Genomic DNA, 23,951 nt, shown 5'->3' with positions numbered 1-23,951 from the left:
CTACTCGCAGATAGCAGGTTGAGTTAATCAGTTATTTTAATTAATTCTTAGCCACTTTGGCGACAGTGAGGAAAAACTCCCTTTTAACAGGAAGAAACCTCCAGCAGAACCAGGCTCAGGGAGGGGCGGACATCTGCCGTGACGGGGTACTTGGTGTTAGCACTAATTCTTTAATTAACATTTTTTAGTTTTCTAAGCACCTTTATGAGGATATGGCATGGCTTATTTTTTCTTTCATTAAGTAACAAGAAATGTGAAATTAAGTAGGTTTCATTTTTAAAACACAAAATGATTAACAGTGGAACATGTACATAGGTTCTGGGTTCCAAAGGAAAGTACCTTAAACCTGCTTTCTATCTGAAGACTGCCAGATGGCATTACAAAAAGACTTCTGGTCCCATAGAAGTCAAAATACCTTTCTGACGTGACCTCTGTAAACACTTTCTTGTTGGATTTATGGGCTCAGTCACTCATTTTGGTCATACTATGTTTCAAAAAGGAGGATTATCCCAGATATGCAAACACTTTCACAGTCAAACCTTCCCCACCATGTCACATCCAGTTCTTTGAAACCAAAATGGTGACAGTGAAAACGCTAATCTCAAGGCTTCAAAACAGGCCTTCAGAAACCAGTGAATGATGTCACCATGGATAAGTCCACCTTTTATACTGTCAACTGCCCCACACTGCCCCCTGTACCCTCACCCCAGAAATACATTACATTTTTGTAAAGAATGATCAGGATCAATGATCGTTTTAAAGGGAAAGATGAGTCTTATTGTTGTATTGATTTCAAGTGTTATCTCTCAGTCCTTATCACGTTTAAGGTTTGATAGACTTGTTTTAATTCAATTCTCCGATCTCAGAATTGAACAATGCTCTGTGTAATGCCAAATCAGCTGTATCGGTACACCTTCATTATTACGACACACGCTGTAGTGCAGTATCACCAGTGATGAACTGTGAGCCATTTAGCAAACCAGTGCACCAGATATTCACATATGATCTTCTTAATTCAGTGTAAATGTCCCTGTGTGCACCTGTGTACGTGAGCTTGCAGTGGTGACCACAGGATTTCTGCGATTTTATTGTTTGAAAGAGTAATGTCAGTAGAGAGATAAGCCTGGGAAGCCAGGGGGATATAGATACTTCAATCCAGACAGAGTCAAGGCTGTACACAGATGTACTGATCTCTCCTCCCAGCTCCCTCAGCTCTGTCTCTCATCTGTCTTCTGGCTTTCCTTGAAGTCTCTCATGCTCCCTGATCCCTCGTAGTTTAGTCTCATATATAGTGAATGGCCACTGAATGGCACATTATTCCGTTTTGCAGACATTGTCAGCAGCCATCAATTCTGTATGAGCTCTCCTTCACACCTCAGCGCCTCCCACACAGGAACTGGCCGTTTTACTGCACCTGCTGTTGTGTGCGTGGGAAATGAGAATATCTTGAGTTCAATCCGGTCTGTATTTATATGCATTCTTGTGTGTGTGTGTGTGTGTGTGTGTGTGTGTGTGTGTGTGTGTCTTTTATTGTGTTTGCGCAATAAATCTCGTGAATCCTCAACCAAGAACCACTGAGGCAGCGACACACAGTGAAACATTAACTATTACCTGCACCCACAGTTGCACTTATAAACACTGTCAAATGTGATTACACTCAGCAGTACTGATAAAGGGTTTCCCCTGCCTATCTAAATCTGGCTAAGCGAAGTAATCAAAATGCATCACTACAATCTAGTTCTGCAGAGAACACGGCACAGGTACTGAAATACCAATTTGTGATGAAAAAAAAATATGTTAAGGGAGATTTATTAAATCAAATGAAATTCTTTAAATTGTTTTTGGTTTCTGGACTTTGTAGTGTGCAATTTAGATGAAATCCTCTATCCAAAAATGAGTTACCTTGGTAGTTTAGGTCCAGACTCCCAGAAAACTGTAAGTTTTTATATCAAATAGATTGGATGTGGCATGTGGATATTTTTTTCAAAGTATCAACAAAGTGTGAAGAAGTAAAACTACTATTCCTTCAAAATGAAGACAGAAAGCAACAAGGCCGGGGGGGGAGTTAATTTTTGCATTCTCAGCCTCTCTAAGCAGAAGTGATGGGTGTTGCCAGCTTTTGTCCTGCCCATGTGTAAGGAACAGCAGGCATTGATTGAATTGCTGCTTGACAAAGCAGAAACTGCTTATTGAGCTAATGCACCTGTGTGTTGGAATCGATCTTGCAATGTCACTTGCAAATGCGTGGCAGGAAGATGTAGAGGAAAGAAAGGGACACGCAGAAGGGATTGGAAAGAGGAATTTGGTAAGACTTTAGTTTAGTAACGATAGTTTCTATTTTCCTTTCCCCATATCTCCTGTGCTTATTTCTATTCTAATAATCTGTGGATGTCCTGTTTGCCTCTCTGCTACGTTTCTTACATTTGGGACCTCCCTTGGTATTTTTATAGCCTATTTGATTGTTAAGATTTCAGATCAGCTGTTTGTATGAGTTGTGACTTTGTTACAGTCCGGTGTTTACATGAGGAAAAGCATGATTATGAATATGCCGTGCATTTGATTTAATCAGCAGTTTATTCATTTGGCAGAAGTTTGATCGCCTCCCGGAATAAGATATCTATTGTCTTTTGAGCATAATGGTCACTGTTAATCTTATTTTCTTCAGGGCACAGTTTCCAAGCCATAGATTTAGTCTAGTCCTAGACCATAAACTTTTTTAAGTGGAGGTATGCATTGACTTTTTTTTTCCAATTCCTGGTCAAGGCTTAATGAAATCTGCTGTAATCATTTGTAATAAAAGACAAACTATCCACAGAGCACAAGTTCAGCTTGGAAAGTTCAATTTTTAGTTTGCTTCCTTACTATAGCTGGTATATAAAAGTCGGATACAGCTTCTTTGTCTGAAAAGTGAAGCCAGTGTGGAAGTGCTTTAAACCTACATTCCTACTAGTGACCAGGAAGGGGTAATAAGAGGCATATGGTTGCAAAACGAACAGGTATCCAACCAAAAGATCATAGCGCTATATATGAGAGCAGCCTTCAGCTGCCTTGATATGACCTCAGTGAACACTTTGTTGATGAGTTTAAAGTCTGTTAAATACAAGGGGATACTCATTTAGTATACAATGGTCTTGAATCAAAAAGGCCTATAAAGCAGGACATTGTTTGGGGCAGACCTACTTCTTGATTGTTCTGTTATTAGTGTTCAGTATAAGTTAGATTCATGTCTCTCTTGCCACACAAAACAGAAAGATGGCAACAGAAGCGCTTACAGTGGGATTTCACCAGCTGATCAGTGGCGTTACAATGTCTATGTCCAACTTTTATATACAGTCTATAACTATGAAACATATGCATTGTATGTACAGGAGGAACACAGCAGAAGAAGATTAGAAAGTTAAGTAATTTAAAACAGTAAAATTGTTTAGGTTCTAGCCCACTGGTTTAACCTACTGGTTAATTATGTTTTAGGTCATTTAAACAGGGCATTTCTAATCTGATTTGGCTTTTGGACAAATAATAATTAGAATATTAAAGTTCATGTATTTGGTGCCACTTATTAGAGTCTTGTATCTTCCCTCATTAATCATCTGTTCATCAGTGTGCCTGCGTCCTTTCCTGCTTTGTCCCCTTGTCTTTGGGTTTCCTTTTTGGAGATTTATTTTTGGCCTGACCTGAGCTGTGCTTTGCCTGCTTGGACAACTTTTTCTTATTTTTGCTTCCTTGTTCAAAGTTTGTTCCACTCTAGTAAATTTCATTAAAGTTAATTGTTGCTTTTTATGACCTTTTTAGGTTATTATACCCCACATGTAGCCTCTCTTTCAACATAATACAAGTATGTAAATTCCTGCACAGATACATAAAGGCATAAATAGGCTTAAGAGAGTTGAGTCAGGCTGAAGTCAGAGCCAGGAACTGCAATTTCTTTCAATTCATGATGGCGCAAAATCTTTGCAGCTGTTTAGTCCTTACCACCTGCCTGTTTGGATCTCTCTTGCAGTCTTGCGTGAAAATGAGTTGGATTAAATTACCGTTACATACAATCGCGTCTTTTCCCATTGTGTTGCTTTGTATTTATTTACAGTGATGTAACTTGTATGGAAGGAAATTGGAAAGAAAAAAAAGCAAATGAGACGAGTCAAGTCAGGAAATAGCAAATCTCTGCGTAGTGCATGGATTTTATTCTGCACCTCCGTAGTATCTCTCAAGCTATATTTGTGCGCATATACTTTATCTGCTCTGTTACACTGTCAATCATGCATCTTCTACTCCCATCTGATACATGGCAGAGAGAGTGATGTTGCATCAACTTTACAGAGACAGGCTCCAACCTGTGTCTCTACATCCCTTCAACACGCTTCAATGCTCTTCTTTCTTGTACTTTCTGTAATTTTTAGATATATAGTCTCTGTCCCTCCTACTACTGTCGACTTAACCAAAGTAAAACAAACAAATCTATCCTCGAACAAAGCTCTCTTTTCCCCCTATCATTTGGCTCTTGCAGTTGATGACATGCAGCTTTTTACAAAGGGATCAAAAAGTATTCATACCCTTGTTGTTTTCAATTGTTTGTTTTATTGAATTTTGGTTTATTGAATTCACATTTCAACAATGCATTTGCAGAAACGTGACTACTGCCAAAGAGTCTTCAACGGAGGACTAAAAAGGGACTGAACTCTTCATGACCAAATTCTGTTTCTGAGTTTTGTGAATTTGCAAAAAAAAAAAAAGAAATCTCAAAACCGGTCGTTACTTTGCTATTATCAGTTGTTAAGTTGCTCATGTGACACCTTTTACTACAGCACTACAGATTCATGATGCCTTTATTTTGCAACGTAAGCCTTTTCTAATCATTGTTTTGTGACAGATGCGTTGTGCGGTGTGCAAGGGCAGATAGCTTTTCCTTCTTCTGGAGAAAGAGAAAATGACAAATAGAGAAACAGGCTTGAACACACCCAGGAAGTGAGCACATCAATCATACTGGGGTCAAAGGCCACCCCATCTTCTGTTCTAGGAAGCAGGAATGAGTGAGGATGGGGAGTAGAGGCAAGGTGATGAAAAGAATGTGAGGGATGGATGATGCGATGGATGGCAAGGTGCCTGTGCTGATTGTTTGTGTGCACTTTGGCGTGTTCGCATGCTTCTACTTCTAGCTGCTGTGTGTTGTAGAATTAGCTACACTGATGGATGAGGACGACCACTTGCAGCGAAAGCGCTTAAAGCACATGGGCTCCAGGGACAGGCCTTGTCACAATCACCCATCCAAGTGACTTATGGACCTGCCATGAGGAACAACAAATGGCTGGTGCTGTTGGGTGGGATGCAACCAGTTGGAAAGGAATAGTCCATATAACGACATGAGCCAAACTCGGTGGAAGAAATGCATGTCTCTTCTTGAAAACAGGAACTACTAAGGCCTGCTTTATTTCCTTATGAAAGCTGTAAATTGTGTGGAAAATAATTCAGATATATAAAAACATGTAAAGTTAAAGGAGAAAAAAGTGAACAAATATTTAAAATGTTATGTTGCTTTCCCCCCCCCTCAAGCTTCTCCCATTTTCTTACTTTCTATGTTTAGGATTTAGCCTGCAGGTATGAATGGAACAGACTGTGATAAATGAGCTTTTAAATGCTGGTTGTCTTTATACACCGCTGCCTCGGTATTCTAGTTTTTTTCTGTTATGTAAAGAGAGGCGTCACTTTTGCTCAACTTGTATTTTTGTTTTCTGGAGCATTCCAAAGGGAGAATAGCAAAGCCAAGACAAAAACTTCATTTCGCTTCCTTTGTGCGAAGCAAATACATCTTTTTCTATCCTGCTGCTCATTGGTAACTGCTTCACATTGTGGGAGTAAAGGCAATATTGATGATTCACCGGCAGGTTAAAAATGTATGTGCTATATCTGCGCTCCAGGCCTAGCCCTGTTTGGGGATTGCATGGGTAATGGCACTATTAGACTTAATTTACTGCCCAAACTAATAACCTGAAATGAAGAGTGTGATGGGATTATTACGTGCAGACACACAGAGACACACATGGATGTGTATTAGAGTCCATGCATTCCCATACTTAACACATCTCCACTCTGACAGTGCTGCACCCTCAGTCATTTTTAATTCAGTGAAATCAGCCAGCTGGTTCATCTCTCTGTCTCTGTCACTATTTTGCAGACACACAAATGTACACATCCAGTCTGTGTTCATGCCGTCTTTTTCTCACGCATCTGTCATCCCAGTCTAAAAATAGACCTCACAGACATTCTGACTGTAAGAAGGAAAAGCACAGGTGTAACTAATAACATTACCGATGGCTCCGTTCCATTTAGGCATGCCGGTAAGCCAACATGTACAATATCAGGGCTCTAGTACTGGCACATCTAAAATGGAACGCAGCCAGTGTTGATGCTGTTATTTACTCAAGTCAAACTGTCGGCTGTAAGAATGAGCTCTGTTCCTGTGCATCACTCCATGTTTCTGTCTTCCTCTATCCTTTGCCTTCAGTATCAAACACTCACAGTGACTTTGATTCAGACTCACATGGTTTAATGACAGGGTCAAAACCATTTCCTGCTTGGCAACAGAGCCCCCTGTGGCCAAACTGCAGCACTAAAAAAAGTCAGTCCCAGCAGCTAATATGCTAATCCAGCAGAGTCCTTGTGTATATGCTAATGTGGTAATGTTGGAAGGGAAGCTGTAATAAGGTAGCATCGGCTGGTCAAAATAAAGGCTGGGAATTGACAAGTCAGCCTGTCATTAGAGTAGTGGATTGTGCCAGAGGGAGAGTACAAAAGTACTAACCAGGTATTTTAAAAGGTAAATCAGCAGCAAGTCGCGTAGGGCATCTTTAGCGTGTGAGCAGGTGTTCTGCCTTCAACAGATGATGGGAAACACCTGCTGTGAAATCACTGATGGAGCCAGAAGTGCAAAGTGCAGCTGTGAGTCACTACTGGTTTTACTCTTAAAAACCCTCTTCAGAAGAATAGGGAAATGTTAGGGGTGTGGAATTGGCTCAGATGTTTTGCTGTTGGTTAACAGTGTTAAAGCCAGGGCATATCCATAGATAGCAAACATACTGACTCATTTAATCAGGGAATTCTGGTTGACATGGTGAGACCAACCCATTCAGCCCTGTGCTCCATAATCACTTTACACAGTGTGTTGGTGCTTTTATGTATATTTGTGCATCTACGGATCCAATGTATAAATACTGGAATGTATTAACTTTCTCTGACATTTGCAAATGAAAGTAATTTTTATTCTGTCAGTCAAAAATACCTTCTTCCAAATATGAAAATTAAACATGAAGATACTTTATGTAAAGATTCAGTGCAGAGTTTAATTCAAACGTTGACCACAAGGGGCAGTGTTTTACCTGTTAAGGCCTTTATACACCAGACACATAAAACCCATGTGAATATTTTGCATGTTACAACTATGGATCAGACTCACCTACTTATCCTATCTTAATAGGGCAGCCGTTCGCACTGGCCACATAATTTTGCTGGACAGATTTGCCAATTTTTTACATTTTTTTAAAGTTCACACAGTTCGACACTTCTCCGGGTCAATCGGCTCTCTGAAATGATTTCTCTGCCTCCTCACGTGTGGTCCCACCTCTGCCAACAAGAGTTCAAACTGAAATTCTTCCTGCTCCTGCCTTCTCATGAGAATTGGACAAACCCAGACTCTCCTTCTGTTTTTTTTTTGTTTGTTTTTTTTATCTCATTATCGCTTGATGTGAACTTAATTTAGGATTATTTCTCCACCTCTTAGTGGTACAAATGGTATTGCATAAAGGCACAGCCTGACCAGTTTGACTTCAGTTAATATCCTTTCAACACAATACATACAAAGTGGCTGTGTCTTCACATTCTGTTAATAACCTTTATTAGTTTTCAAAGTTTTGAAACTATTTTTAAACACAGGAATTTACAATGAATATCTTTAAGCAGATGCCTTATTGTGTTTCTTTAAGAAATCTTGCTCATGCTATGATTTTAAGTCCTGCAAATATGAACACAGACAGTTAAAATTTGTATCTAACCATGACTTAGATATGAGTTCCACCTTCGCAATCATATTTTTTTTTCTTACCATCTGAATCAACCCATGTAAGCTGTTTACACATATAAACTCCTGAAAATGTCAGGAGGATACGGTTGGAAAGCTGTCTGAAGTTGTCTCTCAGACAATGTTCCGACAACGTCTAGCACACAGCGGGGTGCAGTTTGCATCAGCCGCTTTCTAGCTACTGGAAACACTGCGGTTTTAGAAAAATGTGTCTGCTTAGTAAAGCATGCAGTGGGCAGGGCACCCACTCGGTAGCTGTGGTGTACAGGACAGATAACTGCAATAATCTTACATTGACGCAAATCATGGGTATCAGACGTCACAAGAACCAGGGTGCATGCATTTTAAACAGTGTAATGTCTGACTTGGAATGTCTGGAAAAGTTCAGAGCTGCAGTGCACTTGCAAAAAACAGCTGTAGGCAATCCTGACTTGAACTACTGTATAATGTATTCAGCTTAAAATGAGGAATAAAATTAGGAGGAAGGCGAGGTTGGCGGTGTCAAAAACACACATGCTGTTCGAGAAGGAGCCCGGGGTTTGTGTGAGACTATTTTTAAGTTTAGTTTTACTTTTATTTTCGCTTGCTGTTACATCTGTGCAACAAAACTACTTGGTTAAGGTTAACAAGAGACTATAGTTTAGGTTAAAATATACCGGTACATAAAGTGGCTTGTGACACATTTTAAAACTTAACTAAAAGTTGTAATAAGCTACTTACATTAACAACATTTTCTTTCCGTTAGCTTCACACCTGGGAGTAGCAGAGTATGCTCGCACACACACAAAGACATTTCAAATCGCACTCGTAGAGGTCATGTTTTTTGTCTGCTGCGTGGACTGGACACAAACTGTTTGCAGTTTATTTACCAGCCAGTTAATTCCACAGCTCAAGCTCTGTAGAATGCACTATGGGGTGAAATGATTGATCCGTCCTTGTTAGACCTTGCTGTAAGCAAGTCTTTAGCTTAGACTAGAGTGAGGAAACCTGAAACATGAAAACAAACAATCACAAGAAAGAAAAAGAAAAAAAAGATAAAAAGGGGCTTTTAGGGTTTGACTTAAAGCATTTCTTGTGTGTCAAAGCAGCACAACAAAAAGATCATTGCATTATATTTTTTCCCAAGAAAAGGATCACAAGAAGCATCTTAACATGCCAGTCATGCACTCGTCTTTATGAATGTTAAGAGCTAGTTATTTAAACAAATGACAAACATTTTCTAATTAAAGAAAAGGCAAAATTTTCTTAAGACATGCTTTTTTCTTGGGCAGTCAGTAAGAGAAGACTAAAAATATTTTATTTATTTATTTTTTGGTAATACGTTATAGAGCTGGAGACATTAGATAGGATAAAAAAAAACTTGAGTGTGGTTTGAGCACGATGGCGAGGTGCCAGCGAGCTGTGTTTCTGTGTAGGAGCCATTCTGTCCTCGCTGGAGTTCAACCCAGTTCCTGTTGAGGGACTGAGCTTCATCCAAAGTCCAGCACATGTTCTGGCCAGGTCCCTCGCTGTGTGGGAGTGTGTGACCGGGACAGTAAGCTGGGTGACACAGAGTACGTGTGTGTGTGTGTGTGTGTGTATGATGTTTGTTTGGTCATTGCCCTTTTGCTCACACTCTAAGGATTTACTGTCTGAAATGCAGAGCAAAGCTCTAATCCACTGCACTCCTATATAGTACTGTAGCAGTGTGACTTAGCTGTTCAGGCGTAAGTCATTAAGGTACATGGAAACTGTGTCTTTCACTGGAACATAACATGAGCTCACAGACACGAGATTGGCTGAACTTCCTCTGAACTTGATTTACATAATAATACATAATTAGTCAAGGTTCTACCAATAGTGAGCGTGCTCCTTTGCATGCACCTACATGATTGCACAAGCAGTGATGGTCAACATAGCGTGCTCAAGCGACTACCCTGATAGGTAAAACAGCACTTAGTGCATTTGGAATTTCTCGACTATGTCAACTTCTGTCGGAGCTCTGCTACTACATTTAACTATGTGCACACATCTCAGAAGATACGATTTTATCTGTTTATCTGTTTGTTTTGGAAAGATGTTGCTGCTTGGGTCAGAAATGTTGCCATGAACAGATGGCTCTGTGTGTCGTTATCTGTCATCAGACTTTCCCTCGTTTTCTGGCCCTTGGCAGTGCTAACGTGATGCAGTGCCACATACTTTACCACAACCCGCCTCGTTTACTGTCAGTTTTCTCTCCCCCCCCTTCTATTTCTACAGCTTTGCCCAGCTACACTTGTGGTAATCCTGGAAAGCTACTCAACGGCCACCAGCAGGGGTCTACTTTTAATATCGGGGACAAGATCCGCTACAGCTGCAGCCCGGGCCATGTACTAGAGGGTCATACCACCCTGTCCTGCCTTGCCACTTCAGCTGGTACTGCTGCCTGGGATTTCCCCCTTCCTTACTGCAGAGGTAAGTAGGAAGCTCAGCAGAAGGCCGTCTGTTATAAGAGACCTTTTGGCTAAATTTTTACATGTTAATTGAATCTGTTTTCAGTGCTTTTGCGTGAACTCTTCAGAGATATTTGAGGTCTTTCATTTATTTTTATGGAAAAAAGTTCATTCTTTGTTTAAAAGAAAGAAGAAAAAGAAACAAGAAATCTGCTTTGGTTATATCTACTAGTTGCTATAAAAAATAACTGACCTTGTTTTTGGAATGAAGAGCAATCGGTCTCACTCATTTAGTCTTTTCTCCACCAGGTGGATAAACCAGCTTCTCCAGCCCACATGCACCGACATACAGTATATTTACACATGCCTCTACATGACCTGACACTGGTTTTCGGTGGTTATTCTGATATCTTATTTACCATGGCAGGACCTCATGTGTTAGCTCCCAGTCAGGCGCTCGTGCCAGTTGTCCTTCCCTGCAAGCATCCCTGTGGCAGCGACACCTGCCAGTGCATGTTGTCTGCCACAACATGAGGATTCTTGAAAATACTTACACTGTAGGCAAAAGTGACACTATAATACTTCAGTTTACAAGATTGGTCTTTGAATAAAAGATTCATTCCTAGAAAACTGCTTGACCATCTATATTCATTTGCTTTCTTGTGTGTGTGTGTGTGTGTGTGTGTGTGTGTGTGTGTGTGTGTGTGTGTGTGTGTGTGTGTGTGTGTGTCACTGTGTCCGTGTGGCCAACGGTTTGTGTCAGTGTGCCTGCTGAGCAGACCGCTGAGACTCTATGCCATCTGCAGCCATGCCGGGAGTCAGGAAGCCCACATAGGAGCACACATGGCTGGGCACCACGCGCCAGCACAGTCCCCCCACCCTCCCTATCACACGCAGGCACATGCACATGCCTTTTCTCCACATCAAAATGGGAGATTATTTTGCATGCATTTCAAAATCACGGTTCTTTGTAATTTATATTTTCTTGACGATAACTTTGTCCGCTCTTTCATTTCTGTTTGCTTCCTAGAGAATTTCTGTTTAGACCCCAATTCAGCTTTGTCAATCTCCTCACCCCATTCCCACCAAGGCTCCATCCTGGGGGGAAAAAAAAATCACTCAAGCACTCAAGGATGTGATTATGTCACCTTTTCAGCAGAAATTACACGCCAACAAGTTTTTGAAACTGGCAATTTCCCCTGTGATTAATTGAGGTCTCCTGGTGCCACATAAAAGTCAACGTGTACACCTGAGTGCTCCTTCATAATGCATAAGTGTATTGTTAATGTCACTCCAATTATAGAGCCTGCCCATATGTGCTAGAGCAGAACTTGCACTGTACTTTGGGAGCAGAGAGAACATTTTGGCACAGTCACCATTCTGGACGCAGGAGAGGACCAACGTGCCAGCACTGTCGGGCCAAAGATGATAAGCCAGCCGTTGATGACACAGATAATGTTTTACATTTCCTGTCTTGTGCCCAATTTGTTTTTTTCTTTAGCTGTGAGAAATGTCATTGCTTATCATATGAGTACACTTATAAAGGATTTAACATCAGTCTTTTATTCAGATTTTAACACCCTTTCCATCTCCACTGTCGCCCTTTTCTGAGCTTTTCTGTGCTCAGACCCATGCCTCATCTCTCTTGCTATTTTTTATTTTTTTTGCTGCATATCTTTCCAGAAATAAGCTTACTTCTGACAAGTTCTAAATGTCAGTACACATACCTGCAGCATCACACTGACACAACTTTTTATGTTTGGTGTGTACGCATCCATTATCCTGCTTATTGCAAAGACACTCTGACTTTTAGTTGTAGTCGGTCACATGTAATTAGAAAGTCCCAGATATAGCTTTCATGATTTCTGCTGGTCTTATATAAGGATTGATTTCTGGATGCATATTAAACACTAATGTGTTTTTATAGCTTGCATGCATCAGTCATGCTTATGTCTTATATCTTGCCATGACTCTCAGAGCAATCGAAGCAGCTCCTAACATTTAATAGAGAACCATGACATCCTAAGTGACAGGCTGAAAAATGCACTGTTCAACCGTGGGAAGCAGTCTGACATCTACAATTGACTGAAGAAAAAAATTAAATAAGTTTCTGCACACCTCACATACTGAACGGTTCAGAAGTTTTTTGGGGAGCGGGCTTTGGCTTCATATACTCTGTGGGTACAACCCGCTTTGGCTCCGTTGTCGTACAGTGCTTGCATCGACCGGTGCCGACTGCAAAAATTCAGAGAGTGACGGGGAAAAGTCAAGGTGAAGGCAAGAGTGAGGAGTCGGAGACTTCCCTTCAAGTGTGAAGAAACAGTCCTGTGTGGAATATCAATGCACTTCCTCATCCTTTTTTCTGTCTGCATTCTACTTCCTGTCACTCCAACTGCAACGATCACCTCTCGCCCCTCCCGCCATGCGCCTCTCTTCTCTCTTCATCGTCCACTCTCCTCCTGCACTTTTCCCTTACCCAGCCTCGCATGTCACCTGTCATCCTCTTCATCCCCTTCTTTTCCCCCTTCTGTCGTAGTTTCCCTTCTATTGAGGTTCACACCTCACAGGTTTCCACTCGCCCGTACACTCTCCTGCCCTCCCTCAGGGGGAGTGTGGTGGTGACAGGTAGAGTGGATGATAGACAGGGCCAGACACTTTTGATCTCCTCCTCCCTTCTTTACCGCCACACACAGCTAGTTGGCCACTCGATATAATGAATCCCACTCCACGGTGATGCAGATATGTCCTCAGAGACACTCACACATGCACGCATACACACACACCCTTCACAAGTACTGTGGAAGTGTCGTTCAAAACTTCTTTTGACGTGTCCCCTCTGTTCACAGATTTGTGAACTGATCTATAAATGAAAGAAGGCTGTATTTCAGGCAGTGTCACATGCTGCATTGTTCACAGCTGTAATGAACATATCAGAAGCTGGCATGGGGAGTTAACCTGGCAACATTTTAAATGCATGCGTTATTATTTAATGATCTCCTTAAAGCACCGTTGAGGCGGGAAAGAGTTGCTTTGATTAACACAAATCTGAATTAATCAGAATTTAATCACTTCCCCCCACGTTGCATTAAGTTGCATCATGCTGCTTTCCCCGCTTCCTGACGACTGTAAGAGCACTGTAGGGCATTTTGAAATCCTATGACTTCTTTCTCTCTGGCCTATGGCAAAAATTGCAGACAAAGGAACAATATGCTGTAACTCACTACACAATTTCATGCTTCTGAGCTTGGAAATATGCAATTGAGCCTGCGGCAGAAAGATAATGTGTAGCCAAAAAATAAATAAAATGTAAAAAAAGAGGAAAAAATATTATTATTATTGTTACTGTAAATTGCAATAAATAAGGCTAGGAAGCCATATCTGTTGCTGGTCAGTGGTTCCGTGTTAAATCCAGAGTCAAATTTAAAATCTTCACATCATCGTTCTTAAATAATCAAGCCCCATCTTATTGAAGACTTTATCCAAAGCACCATATCACCCCGACAGAACACTTTGCTCTCAGACTGCAGGCTTACTTGTGGTTCTTATGGTATATATTAGGCTGCTGGGGGCTTTCCATCACGCACTGAGCGTTTCTTGGCTTATCACTTTTCACTCTCTATGTTAAAAGTGGTGAGTAACCCCCAGTGTACCTCACCTCTGATGGGTTGTGGCAGATGGCTGCCTCTCCTTGAGTGTTGTTCAGCTGGAGGTTTCTTCCTGTTAAAAGGGAGTTTTTCCTTCCTACTGTTGCCAAGCACTCATTCACAGGGGGTCGACTGATTGTAGGAATTTTTAAAAAATGAATTGAAACAGTTTTATGATGCTGGTCTCAAAACAGTTTCAAGATAGTTTGTTTGTTTGGTGTCATGGAAACTGAGACATCTACAGATGTTTTCATCTGTGTGCTGATGTTTTCTTGTCCTATTAGCCTTTCTTCAGTAATTGCATTCATATTTGTTGGCAGTCCTGTATCAATCAGTATACTGGAAAATCCTTAATTAAAAGTTCTCTTCTTACATGATATTCACCTTGTATATCTTATAAATGTATTCCTAACAGGTGGAAAGTTTACGGTACCGCCTAGGTTCTTTTCCAAAGAAATGGACTAAAAAAGTTATAGAATATAATTTTGGAAGATGTTGAAATAAATCATATAATTGTTGTCATTGGAAAAGTTTGCTTCCAAGACCCTGATAGGAGAATAAAAATATATAAATAGCGTCCATTTTCAAAAGGCATTAACCATGTTTGAGAGGGATTTTTGTCAATATGAACTCATTTTGTGTAAGCCAGAAACTACCCCATCAAATTTTATTATGATAGCTTCAACAGTCAAACGTGACCTTTGACTGCAGTTAAGCTGCAGTTTGTTTATTAGCGTTTAACTTACCTCGCTCGCCAGCTGCTTGCCAGTTGTCTGTACACTAGGGTTTCCTGACTCCTCATATCTCTTTGTGGCATCTCTGATTACCAATAGCATTGGTGTGGGCAGCATGGAAGGCTGACATGCACCCCTGGGGTAGTACTATCCACCCTCCATGACGCACAATGTGTGTTCCCAAACACAAAAAAATAAGGCATGAATGAAAGACAAACATGCAAACCAGGAGTTTATTTCACACTTTCAGTATGAAGTAACTCCTCCTTGAATCGCTACCTTATCGTGGTGGAGGGGTTTGTGTGTCCCAGGGATCCCAGGGGCTATGTTGTCTGGGGGCTTTTGCCCCCTGGTAGGGTCTCCCATGGCAAACTGGTCCTGGGTGAGGGACCAGACAAAGAGCGATTCAGAAGACCCCCATGAAAAGAATATCGAGGGAACAGTTTACCCTGCCCGGGATAGGGTTACCGGGGCCCCGCCCTGGAGCCAGGCCCGGGGAGGGTGCCCGAGGGCGAGCGTCTGGTGGCCGGGCCTTAGTCCATGGGGCCCGGCCGGGCACAGCCCGAAGAGGAGACATGGGCCCATCCTCCCGCAGGCCCACCACCCGCAGGAGGCGCCATAGGGGTCGGGTGCATTGTGAGCCGGGTGGCGGCCAGGAGCGGAGGCCCTGGCGGACCGACCCCCGGCTGCCAAGACTGGCAATAGGGACATGGAATGTCACCTCTCTGGTGGGGAAGGAGCCTGAGTTGGTGCGTGAGGTTGAGAGGTACCGGCTAGATATAGTTGGGCTCACCTCTACGCATTGTCTGGGCTCTGGAACCAGTCTCCTGGAGAGGGGCTGGACTCTGTCTCAGTCTGGAGTTGCCCCTGGTGAGAGGCGGCGGGCTGGGGTGGGTATTCTTATATCCCCTCGGCTTGCTGCCGGTACGTTGGGGTTTTTCCCGGTGGACGAGAGGGTTTGTTCCCTGCGCCTTGGGGTCGGGGAACGGGTCCTGACTGTCATCTGCGCTTATGCGCCGAGTGGCAGTTCGGAGTACCCAGCCTTCTTAGAGTCCCTGGGGGGGGTGCTGGAAGGTGCTCCACCTGGAGACTCTGTTGTCCTGCTGGGAGACTTCAATGCTCACGTGGGTAACGACAGCGAGACCTGGAGGGGCGTGATTGGGAGGAACGGCCTCCCTGATCTGAACCCGAGCGGTGCTTTGTTATTGGACTTCTGTGCTAATCACAGTTTGGCCATAACGAACACCCTGTTCGAACATAAGAGTGTCCATAAGTGCACGTGGCACCAGGATGCTCTAGGCCGTAGGTCGATGATCGATTTTGTAATCGTATCACCAGACCTGCGACCATATGTTCTGGACACTCGGGTAAAGAGAGGGGCTGAGCTGTCAACTGATCACCACCTGGTGGTGAGTTGGATCAGGTGGCGGGGGAGGACGCTGGACAGACCTGGTGCACCTAAACGCGTAGTGAGGGTGTGCTGGGAACGTCTAGCAGAGGCCCCAGTCCGCGAGATCTTCAACGCACACCTCCGGCAGAGCTTCAACAGCATTCCGAGGGAGACTGGGGACATTGAGTCCGAATGGACCATGTTCAGCGTCTCCATTGCCGAAGCTGCTGCATTGAGCTGCGGCCGCAAGGTGGTTGGTGCCTGCCGTGGTGGTAATCCCCGAACCAAATGGTGGACACCAGAGGTGAAGGGAGCCACCAGGCTGAAGAAGGAGGCCTATCGGGCTTGGTTAGCCTGTGGGACTCCGGAGGCAGCCGACAGGTATCGACAGGCCAAGCGGAATGCGGCTCGGGCAGTGGCTGAAGCAAAAACTCGGATGTGGGAGGAGTTCGGAGAGGCCATGGAAAAAGACTTTCGGACTGCCTCGAAGAGATTCTGGCAAACCGTCAGGCGTCTCAGGAGGGGAAAGCGGTGCTCTACCTGCACTGTGTATAGTGCTGGCGGAGCGCTGTTGACGTCGACTGAGAAAATTGTCGGGCGGTGGAAGGAATACTTCGAGGACCTCCTTAATCCCACTGACACGTCTTCCGGGGAGGAAGCAGAGTCTGGGGATGAGGGGTGTGACCCACCGATTTCCGGGGGCGAGGTCACTGAGGCAGTTAAACAACTCCTTGGTGGCAGAGCCCCTGGTGTCGATGAGGTCCGCCCCGAGTTCCTGAAGGCTCTGGACGTTGTAGGGCTGTCTTGGTTGACACGTCTCTGCAATGTTGCGTGGAGATCAGGGGCAGTACCTGTGGACTGGCAGACCGGGGTGGTGGTCCCCATCTTCAAGAAGGGGGACCGGAGGGTGTGTTCCAACTACAGGGGGATCACACTCCTCAGCCTCCCCGGGAAAGTCTATGCCAGGGTGCTGGAGAGGAGGGTTCGTCCGCTAGTCGAACCTCGGATACAGGAGGAACAATGCGGTTTTCGTCCTGGTCGCGGAACACTGGACCAGCTCTTTGTCCTCTCGAGGATACTTGAGGGTGCATGGGAGTTTGCCCAACCAGTCTACATGTGTTTTGTGGACCTGGAGAAGGCATTCGACCGTGTCCCTCGGGGCGTCCTGTGGGAGGTGTTGCGCGAGTATGGGGTGTCTGGCCCATTGCTACGGGCCATTCAATCCCTATACAACCGTTGCAAGAGCTTGGTTCGCATTGCCGGCAATAAGTCGGACTCGTTCCCGGTGGGTGATGGGCTCCGCCAAGGCTGCCCTTTGTCTCCGGTTCTGTTCATAATTTTTATGGACAGGATTTCTAGGCGCAGCCAAGTGGCGGAGGGCTTTCGCTTTGGTGGCCTCAGAATCTCATCTCTGATTTTTGCGGATGATGTGGTTCTGTTGGCTTCATCGGGTGAGGGCCTCCAGCTCGCACTGGAGCGGTTCGCAGCCGAGTGTAACGCAGCGGGAATGAGGATCAGCACCTCCAAATCTGAGGCCATGGTTCTCAGCCGGAAAAGGGTGGAGTGCCCACTCCGGGTCGGGGATGAGTTCCTGCCCCAAGTGGAGGAGTTCAAGTATCTCGGGGTCTTGTTCGCGAGTGATGGGAGAAGGGAGCTGGAGATCGACAGACGGATTGGGGCTGCGGCTGCAGTAATGCGGACGCTGCACCGGTCAGTCGTGGTGAAGAGGGAGCTGAGTGTAAAAGCGAAGCTCTCAATTTACCGGTCGATCTACGTCCCTACCCTCACCTATGGCCACGAGCTGTGGGTAGTGACCGAAAGAACGAGATCGCGGATACAAGCGGCGGAAATGAGCTTCCTCCGAAGGGTGGCTGGCCTCTCCCTTAGAGATAGGGTGAGAAGTTCGGCCATCCGGGAGGGGCTTAGAGTAGAGCAGCTGCTGCTCCACATCGAAAGGAGCCAGCTGAGGTGGTTCGGGCATCTGGCAAGGATGCCCCCTGGGCGCCTCCTGGGCGAGGTGTTCCAGGCATGTCCCACCGGGAGGAGGCCCCGGGGCAGACCCAGGACACGCTGGAGAGATTATATCTCTCGGCTGGCCTGGGAACGCCTTGGTATTCCCCCGGACAAGCTGGAGGAGGTGGCTGGGGAGAGGGAGGTCTGGACCTCTTTGCTTAGGCTGCTACCCCCGCGACCCGACCTCGGATAAGCGGATGAAGATGGATGGATGGATGGAGTATGAAGTAACATTTTGATGCTGACTTTCACAGCTGATAGATTTAGCTTAGTTAACATAAGTGGATGGATATCAGCTGAACAGCTAAAAGAGTATGAGATCAAAGCATTTTTGTCCTTACCAGATTCTTGCCAATTTGTTTTGCCCTTTCTGTGTAAAATATCTCACCTGTCACTCCTGCACTCTTCAATTGCGGTTCCCACACACAGTGGAGAACCGTGGGGAAAAAACAAAAAAAGTTAAGGAGACGAAATAAATGAACGTGCCTGCACACGCACAGTCACATTACGCTTTGATTTAAAAAATCAAATCAGCAGTCACAAATGTCCTCCTGTTTTTAATCATTTGATGATTACGATGGATCAAAGTAACTGTTCCGAACACACACACAAACACACAATAACTCTAAAGGTCATGTAAGTCCTTGAATAAACTTGTGTTGCAAGTACTGGTTATATGTGGGTGTGAGGGTGTGGTGTGACACTATACCAAGGCAGATTTCATTTATTATCAACCTCATAATAATGCTATCATTTTACTACCAACGTAGAGAAACTATATAAAAATCACCTTGAGTGACGAGTTGTTGCCGAACACGTCGACCAACGTTAATCCCCACCACCATTATCTATCTGCGCAACCCCTCTGTACACATTCAGCGATCGGTACACCTCACACTCACGTGTCTGTGATTATTTTTGTTTTGCAAAGATTTTTCTTCTGATATTAATTCTTTCACAACTCTGTTTCTCTCTGCAGCGGATGACGGATGTGGAGGGACACTGCGGGGCCAGAGTGGGGTGATAACTACTCCCAATTACCCATCTGAATATAACAACAATGCCGACTGCACCTGGACTGTGCTGGCTGAGCCAGGAGACACCATTGCCCTGGTTTTTTCTGACTTTCAGCTGGAGGATGATTATGACCTGTTGGAGGTCAGCGGCACTGAAGGTTCTTCGCAATGGTGAGTAGTCAGCTTGCGGCATTTATCTGGGGAGAGAGCTGAGAAGGGGGGAGAGGTAATGCACCACAGGCATGCAGGCTTTTTTTTCAGGTGGTCGAATGAGTGTGGTGAAGTATGGTTGGAAGTGGATCGGTGTTACTGTATGTAGGTCTGGTGGAGCTGGATCATAGCTGGTACTAGCTTCAAAATGAAATAGGGCGATAACAGTAATTTGTTTGATAGGCAGCACCTAGCTTTTATATTACAAACTCAGCCTGGGTATATCATATGGTCTCTGGTTCTAAAGTGTAATTTGAACACTCAATCATGGTCACACGCTCGCACTCATTCTCTCGATTACTCAGTCTCGCACAAACACACATGCTCGGCTCTAATGATGAAGAGATAGGATGTCCTGGCGTCAGCGTGGGTCTCTCACCATCTGTGGCAGCTCCTCCTCTCTCTGACAACTCTCTCAGCTCAGGAAGTAATTAGAGAGCTCGATTACCACCGCCAGCCGTAAAGTGTTGTTTCACCCCCATTCTCGCGGAAACAGAGAGAAGCCCGCGTGAGCACAAACGGTCATGCACGCTAAAGCATTCACACTTTCAGCTACACTTTAATATATTTTCACTGCCGCTTAAAGATTTGTTGCAAACAGATATATTCTTTCACACATACACACCGGCGTTTTGTGCCTTCCGAGACCACACATAGCCAAGCTTAGCTTGAAAAACAAATATATATTTATATATTGGTTGAATACAGGTAGATGCATTTTTATGCATCAGGAAAATCTGCCATGCTGCCTTTGTCTCGGATATAATATAAAAATGCAGGTTTAGTTTCAGGATCGTGTCGGAGACAGACAGCTCAGATAAAAAAAAAGAAAGACAGAAGACTTTGGAGTTAGAGCCACAGGCAGTTGGCAGGAAAGGACAAGCTATTTAACACTTGAGACACAGGCTCTGAGAGACAGAGAGGAGGGAAAAAAGACTGTTGATAAGGGAAACAGGTTCAGAAAGAATATATGAGAAGTCATCTCAGAGTGAGAGGCCCCAGGAAACCTCATGTCGGTTTCACTCATTCGCTTAGTAGTTAAGCAAAAATACTTCCCAAGAAGAACTTGATTGACTCTGAGCGGTCTTAGAACTGAAAAAATTCTGCCTAGTAGTCTGATATTAAAGTCTCGTTGAATCTTTGCTTGGCCAGTGGAGAGCTGATCGCTTCCTGGGCTCCCACAGACCGCCGCCTGACTGTGCTTCTTTTGGATATTTTACGATGTCATCAGCTTCTTGTCCTAGACTTTGATTTGCTCTATGTTGTCATGGGGAAGCGCCCAGTTCTCTACTGGCTGTGTCATCTTTGTGGCAGTTGTTGCCAGTGGCGTCTATGGTAGTGCACCTGCAGCATGGCTTTGCTGTCTTAAAGAACAAGGAAGAGCAGAAGGGAGTAAGTCACTAGAGAGGAGGCAGAAGGGCTTTGGCAAGTGATGGATACTGCAAGTCACAGTTGATCATGCACATTGGAAGGAAAAGGAAGTACAAGAGACAGAGGACACGATGCAGACAAGCTGGCTTGCATCTATTGTTTCACTTTTTTTCTCCTGTTTCGCTAGCTTAAGTGTTACCCACATACTGTACCACTGATTTGTAAAAGTTTTGGCTATTTTTTCTCATTTTTAAAAACTCATCAGCCCACTTTACCTCCAATGTGTCGAGGTAGTGAGCAGGGAGTACTAAGGATGTGGAGAAAGTGAAGTGAATCACAGCGAGTATTACTATGGAAGAATGTGGCCCGGTCTTATGAATTACATTTTCTGCTACATAATGTGAGCAGCTGGGTGCTGGTTTACTTAGGGAAAAGATAGCAGCAGGATACAATATGAGAAGAAGATAAACCGTAGGAGGCGATGTGATGCTCAGGGCGTTGTTCTGCTTGTAAACCTTTGGTCTTGGAATTCATTTTAATTTAGCTTGGGCACCAACCTAAACATTGTGCATCCTCATGGCAGTGGTTTTCCTTAATGTGCCTGGCCAAAAAAAACTCTTTCAGGGATGATTTGAGAAGAGGGTTGTAACCTCGTGTGTTTGTGTGAAGCTCAACGCTTCTTTCTCAACAACTCTCCAAGAAGAGGACAAAGATTATTATTAATGTTGTGGCTGATTGGTGAGGGCAAAAGAGGGATGCTATGGTACAGCAGTAAAGGAATGAGCAGACACTAGTGATGACGTGTGAAAGGAAGGGCAGGACCTTTGAAGAAGAGGGTGGATGTAAGGTTGAGAGATGGGTGCAAGGATTGAAAACTCAGCTGGTGGCCAATTAGAGAGGTCAGGCTTGGCTGTTTGATGACGCTGACCTAAAGCCTTTCTGCTCTCAGTGAATGAATGGATCAGTGAACCTTCAACTCAGTGGGGCTTGACGGTTGATGATCTCTCTCTCTTCCTCATCATGCAAATACGCTCTCTGATTTCATCACACTGGTGTGTACACAGCTGCTAAGCTTAAAAGCTGTTTCTGTATTTCAGATCTTATGGTTTACAGTTTAGCTCCAAAGGGTCATGTCGCTAATATGAGAATACTTGTTTTTGTTTGTTTTTTTTACATTTTTCAATCTTGTATTGCTTTCCATTGGCTTTAAGAAATATATCACTATAAATTACTGGTATTTGCAAATGACTAGAACGCTTTCTTGTTCTTGAGTGGGTGATGTCGGTCTCCCTCTATCCGATTGCAGCCGTTGTTCAATATGTGGGAATCTGTCTGAACTTTATTGATTGATACCTGACTGACAGGTTCATTGATCTGACACAAAAAAGAAGGGCCAAGAGATCGTGGTCAAAACCATGCTTCCCAGATCGATCCACAGCATTTTAAACTAAAGCAAGTCAAGCTTGCATGTTCTGAGTTTCTTTGTTGCGCTCACGTTTGTTTGTATATGTGTTGGTAAAGGGAGAGAACGAATCACAATTAACACCATCATTCACCAACAAGGACGTCACCTCTGTGAATATCTGAATGTGATCTTGATAGGATGCGATCTCTACCATCCTGCACTTTAATTGGCGGTTCCACGGAATTAGCATTCTGAAGAGGCGGCAGAAAAAGACAGCTCTGAACACCAGCTCCACAAGCTGAGATGTGCATGTGGATTGAATGTGGCAGCGGGAAAGGCCTGATAAAAATGGCAAGTGAATTAGGTGAATTCTGCCTCTGCTCAGCGGTACCCTGACAGGACTTCTTCACTGTTGCTTGCCCAGGGGAACACATTACTCTGCTATTACACTGTTTGCATCCACATTGATTTTCTTCCCCATCACCATCCACTTTGAGGCAATGTAAATAATGCCCGATGCTAACCAATTGCCAGATCCTCATTTGCCCACTAGCTACTAAGTGGAACTCACAGCTATTTGACTTGTAATTTTCTTAGGTGCTCAATTGTTTTTCAAAGCACTATAATACATTTTCATCTACCAGCAGTGCTCTCTTGAGATGTTGAAAGGAACTCCCACAGCAGCTTGAATACTGTAAATAGAGAGTATAAAGTGCCTAAATCTGTACTTGAAAGAAGTCTGAATATTGGCTTTATTCCCTCGGTTCTACAAAAAAAGATTATGTAAAAAAAATGCCACATCACAGTTAAGCGATTGCACCATTTTAAAGAAAGTGTTTCCAAACAAAAACTTAAATCATCTTTTTCTTTTCTATCTTGGTAACTTTTGCAAACTCTTTCTGTTTCCCAGGTGATTTTTTTTCTTTCTTTATGCATCCATCTCTGACAACACATTGCTCCCTGGGAAAATGCAACTTATTTCTTCCTGTTTGGAGATCTGAGAACCCATTGAGTTTTGATCCCTCTAGGTAACCTCCTGCTTTCTCGTGTCTGTTTTAACTCCACGCCTTTATGGAATTGAGACGCTGACATTTAGCCAGCCTATGGATTATCCCCGGCGTGCTGATTTGTGTCAACCTGTCCCAACCTGGCGATGGGAGCGCGTCCGTGTGTGTACGAGAGAGGCAGAAAGAGATAAAGAGTTGCCGGAGAGGAGTGCAGAACACTGGATATATTGATTGGCTGTTAGGTTGACTCACCTGAGAGTGAGTGAGTGAGTGAATGAGTGGTCTTTGGAAAAGCTTTCTAAGTCCGGGGGCTGTTTTTCTTTTGTTTCCAGAGAAATGAGTGTGTTTCGTTTTTGTGGAGATAAATGCTTCTTTCTTCTCCTTCTATAAAAGACAGTGGAAAACTTGTTTTTTTTCCATGTCAGGGCTCGTGAGATTTCCTAAACTCAGCTTTTTTACTCAAGATGATCATTTTCCTGCTTTGTATACAGTCATGTGCATGTTGTATTACAGCTGTGAGAGTTGTTACCGTATGCAGATGTGTCATGAACATGCCAACTGCTGTTCGCCATGAGGAAAACACATTCATTAGTCACACCCTCCCACTGGGACTCCTCTGCAAAGCTGCTATTTTTTTATGTTATAAAATGGTCACGGCGAGAGTGTGTGTGGAAGTGAGTGA

The 23,951-nt window shown here is 43.9% G+C and overlaps 1 protein-coding gene across 3 annotated transcripts in view; it reads left to right on the top strand.

Annotated features, from left to right (window-relative positions):
- The window catches only part of csmd2 (CUB and Sushi multiple domains 2), a 288,003-nt gene that overhangs the window by 82,591 nt on the left and 181,461 nt on the right, over positions 1–23,951 (top strand). For all 3 annotated transcript variants that reach the window (XM_085261294.1, XM_085261295.1, XM_085261293.1), the window contains 2 exons: positions 10,307–10,501; positions 19,240–19,447. In XM_085261294.1, coding sequence (XP_085117420.1) covers positions 10,307–10,501; positions 19,240–19,447 — 403 coding nt within the window. The remainder of the gene's footprint in view (positions 1–10,306; positions 10,502–19,239; positions 19,448–23,951) is intronic.

Source organism: Mchenga conophoros, linkage group LG22, assembly GCF_057382185.1.
Source record: "Mchenga conophoros isolate Kocher_MC1m ecotype Shallow Benthic linkage group LG22, M_conophoros_male_GT1.1, whole genome shotgun sequence".
Taxonomy (NCBI): domain Eukaryota; kingdom Metazoa; phylum Chordata; class Actinopteri; order Cichliformes; family Cichlidae; genus Mchenga; species Mchenga conophoros.
Note: the sequence above shows the minus strand (reverse complement) of the source record. Positions and strands in the feature narration are given on the sequence as shown.